The sequence below is a fragment of the Anguilla rostrata genome, chromosome 5 (genome assembly GCF_018555375.3).
Source record: "Anguilla rostrata isolate EN2019 chromosome 5, ASM1855537v3, whole genome shotgun sequence".
Classification (NCBI taxonomy): Eukaryota; Metazoa; Chordata; class Actinopteri; order Anguilliformes; family Anguillidae; genus Anguilla; species Anguilla rostrata.
This window is the reverse complement of record NC_057937.1, coordinates 63934692-63944156: the sequence shown is the minus strand read 5'-3', so window position 1 is coordinate 63944156 and position 9465 is coordinate 63934692. Positions and strand designations below refer to the sequence as shown.

The 9465-nt window shown below is 54.4% G+C and overlaps 1 protein-coding gene across 2 annotated transcripts; it reads left to right on the top strand.

Moving 5' to 3' along the window:
- The first annotated feature begins 473 nt into the window (after positions 1-473).
- LOC135255965 (uncharacterized) lies at positions 474-9259 on the top strand. Of its 2 annotated transcripts, none has more exons than XM_064337812.1 (7): positions 474-773; positions 1623-1657; positions 1861-2129; positions 3663-3727; positions 4573-4730; positions 5317-8324; positions 8628-9068. In XM_064337812.1, exons 2-6 carry the CDS (start codon positions 1630-1632, stop codon positions 8262-8264), a joined length of 3468 nt encoding a protein of 1155 aa, XP_064193882.1. In that variant the 5' UTR covers positions 474-773; positions 1623-1629; the 3' UTR covers positions 8265-8324; positions 8628-9068. The 2 variants fall into 2 exon arrangements, with proteins under 2 accessions (XP_064193882.1, XP_064193881.1); XM_064337811.1 differs by having other exon boundaries at positions 484-773; positions 5317-8357; positions 8597-9259.
- The last annotated feature ends 206 nt before the right edge of the window (positions 9260-9465 follow it).

Genomic DNA, 9465 nt, shown 5'->3' with positions numbered 1-9465 from the left:
TATTATTATTATAAATAAACATTTATATAGTTATTGGTTCGATTGTAAATACTGGTGTGAATTTATTCTTAATTATTATTCTAATTTTGTGAAGCAGAAACCAGCACTCCTCCCCACAGCCTCCTATTCCCATACCATGACAGGATGGCGTTGATGGAGTTCTTGTTTTAAAGGAGTGTAATGTATGTTCTTTAGGGCTGTCCACTCTCTTGGGTAAAAGTAGGATAAAATTCCGTCGTGGCGGCAACAATAAGAACACATTTTGCACCAATATTAAATACCATGCTTGATGTTATAATGGCAACAACTGGAACAATTGGATCTGGCAAAATAAGATACTCCCTTTATTGGTAGACTGCCTTGTCAATCACATCATACTACCACCCTGTAGTGGAGTACTGCACAAAGGAAGGGTCGGGCGCTTCTGGTTCGCTGAGCTAGTGTCCTCCCCAAGCTATTAGTCAACAGAAACGTCCGTCAACTTTCGAGTTCCAATCGATATGTCCAATCGGGTAGGTCGGGGCTCCGATGGCAAAGTAATGCAATGCTTTGCACAGCGCGGCGATTACCATGCGCCTCGGGAGCTGAAAGCAAGCTAAACCGACACACTATTACTACTAATAACAATAAATTTAGCAGTTTACAGCGATATGTGTTTAAGCTGCAGGCGGGACGTGCAGTACTAGTCTAGAACGACGCGGAATAAACCCCTATCACAAATCGGCAGCTATCGCTTGGCGCTTCTGGGGAAACTTCACATTTAAACAGCCTCAGTAAGTCAGTCTTTCGCATTCGATATCCGACATTTAATACGGACACAAATGCAGAGGCTACGCACGTAGCCTACTTCCTGTTGTTGCATAGTAATGAAAACACAAATTGGACTTTTAGTGGTAGGTTCGTGTTCCGCTTTGTAGAATGCACTCTGGTCAGCTGCACGCTAGTGTGAGGAGGGGGAGGGTGCCGCTGGACATCGCGCTGTTCTCACAATCGCCATTTCTTCCCCCCTGTTTTCCCCTGTGCAACAAAGACAATTAATCGACGTCGTTTCCCTACCTCAGTTTTAACGATAATAATAATTTAACAATTATTGTTAATTATTAGTTGATAAGTTGCTACTTAAAGGTGACTATCATTATACAGTACTTAAAATATCAGTTATAGAGCGAGTTAAATGGCAATTTGAAAGAACATAAAATAGGCTACTGTCCGTTTGGTTTAGATCTTGTTAAAATTGGGTTTTGCTTCACAAAATATAAATTACTGTGTTAACCAGTAGAGTAATAACTAAGACAATGTGTCATAAATCTCATAGTTTACTTAAAGTGCATATCTTAATACCACCAGAAAGTACTGTCCACTGTTGATATTGTACCCAGGTAACCTAGTAGCTCAGATCATGTTTTGAAAGAACAAAATGTATGCTGATGATGGCGTGAAGACACTCTCACTGGTGGTCATGGTGATCTCTGATTGGCTCACTGCTTCTGGTTGTGATCTCCGATTGGCTCACTGGTGGAGTTGGTGATCTCTGATTGGCTCACTGGTGTTGATGGTGGTCTCTGATTGGCTCGCTGGTCGTGATTGTGATCTCTGATTGCTGTGTATGTTCTATGCCTCAGGGGAGCGATGTTAGCTGTGGACGACAAACGCTTGTGTGAGTATCCCACAGTCCTATGTGGTTGGGAGGGGGGGCTGGGGGAGCAAGTCCAGCGCTCAAACCCTCTCCCTGCCTCACTCATTCATTGATTTTTTTCCCCCCCTCCCTCCTCTCTACTCACCCTTTCACTCCCCCTACTCTGCTCCCTCCTGCCCTCCCCTCCATCCCTCTCTGTTCCTTTCTATCCCTCTTTCTCTCAGTCTGTGAAAGGTGTCAGCTGTATTTCAGTGACTCCTGTCCTGCCCATGGCCCCCCCCACTTTATCAAAGACAGTGCGGTTTTGGAGGGGGTGGGGGACAGGGCGGTGCTGTCCCTGCCGCAGTGCCTGGTGCTGGTGGAGAGGTCCCAGGACCCCATGGGGGCGGTGGGTGTGTTCTCACAGTCCCACCTGTCCCAGGGCTCGATTTTTGGACCCTATGAAGGAGAGGGGCTTCTGAGCCGCCAAGCCTGCACCAAGTACTCTTGGGCGGTAAGTTTCACACCTGAGAGAGTGTGAGAAATTATAATAGTGTGAGAGAGAGTATGATGGTGTGTGAGAGTTTATAATGGTGTGTAAAAGATTATAATGGTGTGTAAGAGATTATAATGGTGTGTGAGAGTTTATAATGGTGTGTAAAAGATTATAATGGTGTGTGAGAGTTTATAATGGTGTGTAAAAGATTATAATGGTGTGTGAGAGTTTATAATGGTGTGTAAAAGATTATAATGGTGTGTGAGAGTTTATAATGGTGTGTAAAAGATTATAATGGTGTGTGAGAGTTTATAATGGTGTGTAAAAGATTATAATGGTGTGTGAGAGTTTATAATGGTGTGTAAAAGATTATAATGGTGTGTGAGAGTTTATAATGGTGTGTAAAAGATTATAATGGTGTGTGAGAGTTTATAATGGTGTGTGTCCCGCTCTGGTCCCTGTCTTGCCTAACCTGGCTGGCCTTCGAAGGCTTTTGGGCTACTGGGCGGGTATGAACGCAGAGCTTTAGGATACTTAATCTGCATGCTGAGACCAAGAACAGCGTACCCCCAATGGAGATTTAAATTTCCACCCAGAGTCACCTTAAAAAAAAAAAAAATAACAAGGCAAAATGCGAGGGGACAAACAGAGTTGAGGTCGATTAGAACGAGACGGTGGTCAAACACGAAAACCAGTCAGCAAACAAACCAGAAGAGCTCGATGAGAATCGGAATCGAGTAGAATGGGTCCATAGTCAAACACAAAATCCAATCAGCAAACAAACCAGAAGGGCTGGACGAGAATTGAAAGTCAAACATAATAAGGTCAAACAAGCAAAGTCAACAAAGTAATGACAATCCACAAGCACAGAGGACGAATCCGAAGCACTAGTCTCAACTGGTGAATGTAAAATGGCGGCTTTTTCAAACCGAATGATCGGAGGCAGAAACGGCCAATCAGATGACGAATCGAACGAAAGAGACACAGGAAACAGAGACAGATGTAAAAGCAAAATGACCAAGGTCATAACAGTGTGTGAGTATGACTGTGTGTGAGAGAGTATAATGGTGTGTGAGAGAGTATGGTGGTGTGTGTGAGAGAGTATAATGGTGTGTGAGAGAGAGTATGATGGTGTGTGAGAGAGTATAGTGGTGTGTGTGTGAGAGTATGATGGTGTGTGAGAGAGTATAGTGGTGTGTGTGAGAGAGTATGGTGGTATGTGTGTGAGAGTATGATGGTGTGTGAGAGAGTATAGTGGTGTTTGTGAGAGAGTATAGTGGTGTGTGTGAGAGAGTATAATGGTGTGTGAGAGAGTATCATGGTGTGTGTGAGAGAATATGGTGGTGTGTGTGTGAGAGTATGATGGTGTGTGTGAGAGTATGATGGTGTGTGTGAGAGTATAGTGGTGTGTGTGAGAGTATATTGGTATGTCTGAGAGAGTATAGTGGTATGTGTGAGAGAGTATCATGGTGTGTGTGAGAGAGTATCATGGTGTATGTGAATATAATATGTTCCGTCCTAAAGATGAGTTAAATGTCCTCCATTCTCCAGATTAAAGATAAGGGTTTCTTCTTCTACGTTGACGGGTCCGACGAATCAAAAGCCAACTGGATGAGGTGAGAATAACTGAGTGTTTGTCGTTGTATGTTACTTGTGATTGGGGCCGTTTTACAGGGTAACATGTAGCGCTTTAACTGCGACACCGTTCCATAGATCACCTAGCGAGCCTCACAGAGTCAAAAGTGTCTTTGTGATCTTCTGTGTTTCTGTGTGTCTCCTGGGAATTCACTGCATTTTGACTTCAGCCTAGAGCTGGGCGAGTTCAGGGAACGAGTTTACGTGGCGTGACGCTGACCGCACACGCGTGTTGGTTGCAGGTGCGTGACGCTGACCGCACACGCGTGTTGGTTGCAGGTATGTGGTGCTGACCGCACACACGTGTTGGTTGCAGGTGTGTGACGCTGACCGCACACGCGTGTTGGTTGCAGGTGTGTGACGCTGACCGCACATGCGTGTTGGTTGCAGGTACATGACGCTGACCGCACACGCGTGTTTTGCAGGTACGTGACGCTGACCGCACACGCGTGTTGGTTGCAGGTACATGACGCTGACCGCACACGCGTGTTGGTTGCAGGTACATGACGCTGACCGCAAACGCGTGTTGGTTGCAGGTGCGTGACGCTGACCGCACACGCGTGTTGGTTGCAGGTATGTGGCGCTGACCGCACACGCGTGTTGGTTGCAGGTGCGTGACGCTGATCGCACACGCGTGTTTTGCAGGTACGCGGCGCTGACCGCACACGCGTGTTGGTTGCAGGTACATGACACTGACCGCACACGCGTGTTTTGCAGGTACGTGGCGCTGACCGCACACGCGTGTTGGTTGCAGGTGCGTGACGCTGACCGCACACGCGTGTTGGTTGCAGGTGCGTGACGCTGACCGCACACGCGTGTTTTGCAGGTACGTGGCGTGTGCGTCCAGCGAGACGGAGCAGAACCTGACCGTGTTCCAGTACCACGGGCGGATCTACTACCGCGTCTCCAAGGAGACGCCGGCGGGGGTGGAGCTGCGGGTGTGGATCGGTCGGGAGTACGGTACCATGCTGGGCCTGCAGCTGGGTAAATGGGGCACAGGGCTGGGGAACCCCATGTTTGGGAATGCAGTTCTGAACACACACCTGAGAGCTGAGTGGTTTGAGCAGTACGGCAGGCCAGGCAGAGCTGGATCATGAGCAGTCACTGCAGCAGCGGTGGTGTTAGGCACTACACAGTCACTGCAGCGGTGGTGTTAGGCACCACACAGTCACTGCAGCGGTGGTGTTAGGCACCACACAGTCACTGCAGCGGTGGTGTTAGGCACCACACAGTCACTGCAGCGGTGGTGTTAGGCACCACACAGTCACTGCAGCGGTGGTGTTAGGCACCACACAGTCACTGCAGCGGTGGTGTTAGGCACCACACAGTCACTGCAGCGGTGGTGTTAGGCACCACACAGTCACTGCAGCGGTGGTGTTAGGCACCACACAGTGTTAGGCACGAGGAGGAGTATTCACCGTACAGCACGGCCTCGAGTGCCGTACGCTTTTTATAAAACAGTTACAACACTTAGAAACTATTCATTGATGACACACTATTATTTGTTTAGTAACATTATTTCATGAGTAACGGTTTGTGCGTGGAGTGACTGTGTTTCTCCCCGGGTCAGGTGACCACGTGCGGTTTGCGTTTGGGGAGAAGGAGGCGCTGATGAAGACCTTTCAGGACGTGCAGATGGTCTCCGTGGGCGACGGGGGCGAGCAGCCGGCCAGCCCGCCCCTGGCCATCGGCGCGGTGTACAGCGAGGTGAAGACCGAGGACCGCTCACCCTCCGGCCACGGGACCCCCACCGTGTCCTCCACCAACCCGCCGCCCCCCGTGCCACGCCCAGACTCCTCCCTGGCCCCCGCCCGCCCCGCCCTCAAGTTCAACTTCGTGAAGGGGTCGGAGAGCCTGGTGAGCCTGAGCCGGGCCCAGAGCCGCTACTGGACCTTCTTCGGGTTCGAGGCCAACTGCTTCGGCCAGTTCCTGGACAAGACCAAGATCATCTGCAAGCTGTGCGGCGGGCGTCTGGCGTACAGCGGGAACACCACCAACCTGCGGCAGCACCTCATCTACAAGCACCGCCGCGAGTTCAACCAGCTGATGGACTCGGGCGTGGCCGGGATCCTCCCCGGCCCCTCCCCCGCAGCAGGCGTCATCCCAAAGCTGGCCCCACCCCCCGCCCCACCCGCCGGCCTGCCCGGTCCCAGACTGCACCGGGGCGGGGAGGGCAGCGCCAGCGTGAGCAGCAGCGTGACTAACAGGGTGTCCCCCGCCCCCCCCGCTGCGCTGCCGGCAGCCACGCCCCCCCCGGTCTCAGCGGCGCAGGCCGCCGCCGCCATCGCAGACTTCCTGGTGCAGGACCTGCTGCCCCCCGAAACGGTGGAGGGGGAGGGGTTCCGCCTGCTCCTCAGCACCCTGCTGCCCTCCTACAAGCTGCCCTCCGCCCAGGCCCTGGCACAGGAGCTGCTGGGCGGAGCTTACCGGCAGGGCAGGGCAAAGTGGGCGGGGCTACTGCGGGAGGCCGTGAGGGGGGCGGGGCCCGCGGAGAAGTCCCCAGTCATCACGCTCTCCCCGGATGAAGCGAGTCGGGACTCCGACTGCAGCGCTGACCTTTCACCCCTGGCGGGCCCCGCCCCCGCGCCCAAGGAGGGCGGGGCCCGGTCGCCCGTGGCGTTGAGCGGCGAGGTGTGGTGGCACGGCTGGAGGGGCGGGGCCAGTTACGTCACGCTCTCCGCCCACTTCGTGGACGAGGACTTCAGGCAGCACAGCCTGACCCTGTCGTCACGGCGACTGGGGGAGGCAAGCGTAGAAGCCCGGGTTCGAGAGATGGCCTGGGAGTGGGGTGTTGCCACGCCCAGCTTCATTCTGCTGGGGGGCGAGGAGGGGAACGCCAGCTCTCTGTACCCAAACTTTCCCACCGCTGCACGAAGAGGTGCACCTGCCCCCCCAGAGCAGAGCTCCAGTCTGGCTCCCGAACACGCCCCCAGCCCCCCCCGCCCTGCTTCCTCCTCAGGCCCGTCCGCCCCACTCCGCCCTGTCCCCTGCTGGCCGCCGGTCTCCTGCGTGCTGGGCGTCCTGAGGGACTGCATGCAGCGCGTTCTGCAGCTCCCCGACGTGCAGCGCGCCCTCAGCCGCTGTCAGGCCCTTCTCTCCCGGCTCCTCCCTTTCGCCACCCCGCCTGACCCCGCCCTCTCGGAGCCCGGCCCCGCCCCCTCCCCGGCCCCGCCCCCAGGCGTGGTGGAGCTGCTGGCGGACCCCGCCCTGAAGGCCGTGCTCAGGTGGTGGGGGCGGGATGGCCTGAGCTGGAGCTCGCTGTACTCGGGGGTGCAGACTCTGTCTGACTCCCAGCAGGCTCTCGCCCGCGTCCAGCAGAAAATGTCTGCCAGCAGCAGTGACCCCGCCCCCCAGCAGCCTGCCAACGCTGACCCTGCCCCCCAGCAGCCTGCCGACGCTGACCCCGCCCCCCAGCAGCCTGCCGACGCTGACCCCGCCCCCCAGCAGCCTGCCGACGCTGACCCCGCCCCCCAGCAGCCTGCCGACGCTGACCCCGCCCCCCAGCAGCCTGCTGCTGGCCTCCCGGAGCCCTGTGATTGGTCGTTGCTACGGGAACTGTGTGGCGTGCTGAAGCCGCTGGACGTGGCCTGCAGCACCCTGGCTCGGGAGCAGTTCCCCCGCCTGTCGCTGGTCAAACCGGTCCTGACCAGTCTGCTGTCCCGCCACTTTGCGCCCTGTCCCGCTGACTCCCCCTTCAGGCGGGAGGCCAAGCGGGCGGTACGGGACGGCCTGGCGGAGCGCTACAGCGACCCGCGGCTCAGCCCCGCCCTCAGCCTGGCCTGCGCGCTGGACCCCCGCTTCCGCGGCCTGGAGTTCCTGGAGGCGGGGGAGCGGGCGGAGACCCTGCGCTGGCTGAAGGAGGAGGCCCTGGAGCTGGCCCAGGAGGCCCAGCCGGCGGAGCGGGACGGGGGCCACAAGCGCGGGTCCAAACGCCCCAGGGCCGGCGCTCTCACCAGGAGCAGGAAACGGGCGCAGGGAAGGGCAGAACCCGGGGCAGCCAGCAGGGGGCGCTCCGGCCCGGAGCAGAAAGAGCCTGCAGCCACCATCATCCTGGACAACGATGAGGAGGACGATGAAGACGATGGTGTGAGGGAACGTAAGATGGAGGCGCAGTCCTCCGGGCCGGCCCCCAGAGAGCAGGGGCTCTCGGACATGGAGTTCCTGCTGGGGGGGCTGTGCTCCGCCCGGCCCCAGACCCCCCAGCGGTCCCGGGCTCAGCAGCTCGAGCGGGAGCTGGCCATCTTCTGGGCGGAGCCTGCGGCGGAACTGGGGGAGGAGCCTCTGCAGTGGTGGCGAGAGAGGGTGGGGCAGCTGCCCCTCCTGGCCCGGGCCGCCCGTGTTTACCTGGCTGCGCCCGCCATCGCAGGCCATGCCCCCCGCCGACTGGCACAGGGCATGGAGGAGGGAGGGGCCATGTTCCACAAGAGAGCCAATATCCCCCCCGAGTTCCTGGACCAGTTGCTGTTCCTGCACCACAACCGCTTGAGCGTTACCGCTAACCAGAACACAACCGCCTGAGCGTTACCGCTAACCAGAACACAACCGCCTGAGCGTTACCGCTAACCAGAACACAACCGCCTGAGCGTTACCGCTAACCAGAACACATAGTACCTAGCCTATACCAACAACCGCACTACAGAGCGCGTTACCGCTAACCAGAACACAACCGCCTGAGCGTTACCGCTAACCAACACAGAATACGAACAAACACACGCCTAGCGTTACCGCTAACCACAGCCAGTACGCTACCAAACCACCGCCTGAGCGTTACCGCTAACCGGAACACAACCGCCTGAGGCGCTTAGCCAACGCTAACCCAACCAGAACACAACCGCCTGAGTTACGCTAACAGAAACACGCTGCTAACCAGAACACAACCGCCTGAGCGTTACCGCTAACCAGAAAATGCAGGCAGGAAGATATTTTATTATTAACCTGTGATTTGGAGACTCCAAAAGGACACTTGGTAAACAAATGGTGTTATGGGTCTTTATATGTGTAAAATATTATATATTGTATACTGTATGCTAATGGCAGAAGTATGCTGGAATCAGCTCCCCTTCCCCCTATCTGTCACCCTCTCCCCCTGCCTCTCCTTGCTCTCCCCTTGCCACCTCTGGCAGCAGCAGGTCTGGAAGATTGTAGAAAGTAAACACATTAGCTAACTAGTTTACTGATCCATTGATTGAGGTCCATTAAAGTTTTAGTCAGATACCCCACCCGTATCAACATGTCAAACAGATCCCACAATTTCTCATGCCCAATTTATTATTCATGTTTATAAGCATACTGAATTATAATAAAACATATTTTGAGAATGCATGTAAATGGTCACCGATATAAAATGGGATAAAGTCCTTCACTTCACAGCCCTCTGCTGTGGATTCAAAGCTGTTTTCACTGTTTTTCTCTGAAATATTCTTCCAAGCCCTCCAAATTCTGTCTTCTGTATAGACTTAGGCACTATAAAATAGACTTAGGCACTTATAAAATAAATGTCTGTTGTAAAACAACCTTTTAAGGTATAAAGTCTCAAGAACTTTTTTGCCACTATGTAAAGTTTTCAGGGTACATATTGAATAAGTTATGGTTTGTTTACACAGTAGAGACAAAGCGCAGTCTTTTATGCGAGCCTAACGGCCTAAATGTCGTTAGAAATGTAATTTCATTGGCTAAAAGCCTTCTCAGTCATCACGATAATTGGCTGGCTTTGTCCTGG

Coding starts and splice junctions, on each gene's coding strand:
- LOC135255965 (XM_064337811.1), top strand. CDS start 1,630: ATGTTAGCTGTGGACGACAAACGCTTGT. Junction 1,658..1,860: donor TGTGGACGACAAACGCTTGT/GTGAGTATCCCA, acceptor TCTTTCTCTCAG/TCTGTGAAAGGTGTCAGCTG. Junction 4,731..5,316: donor CATGCTGGGCCTGCAGCTGG/GTAAATGGGGCA, acceptor TCCCCGGGTCAG/GTGACCACGTGCGGTTTGCG.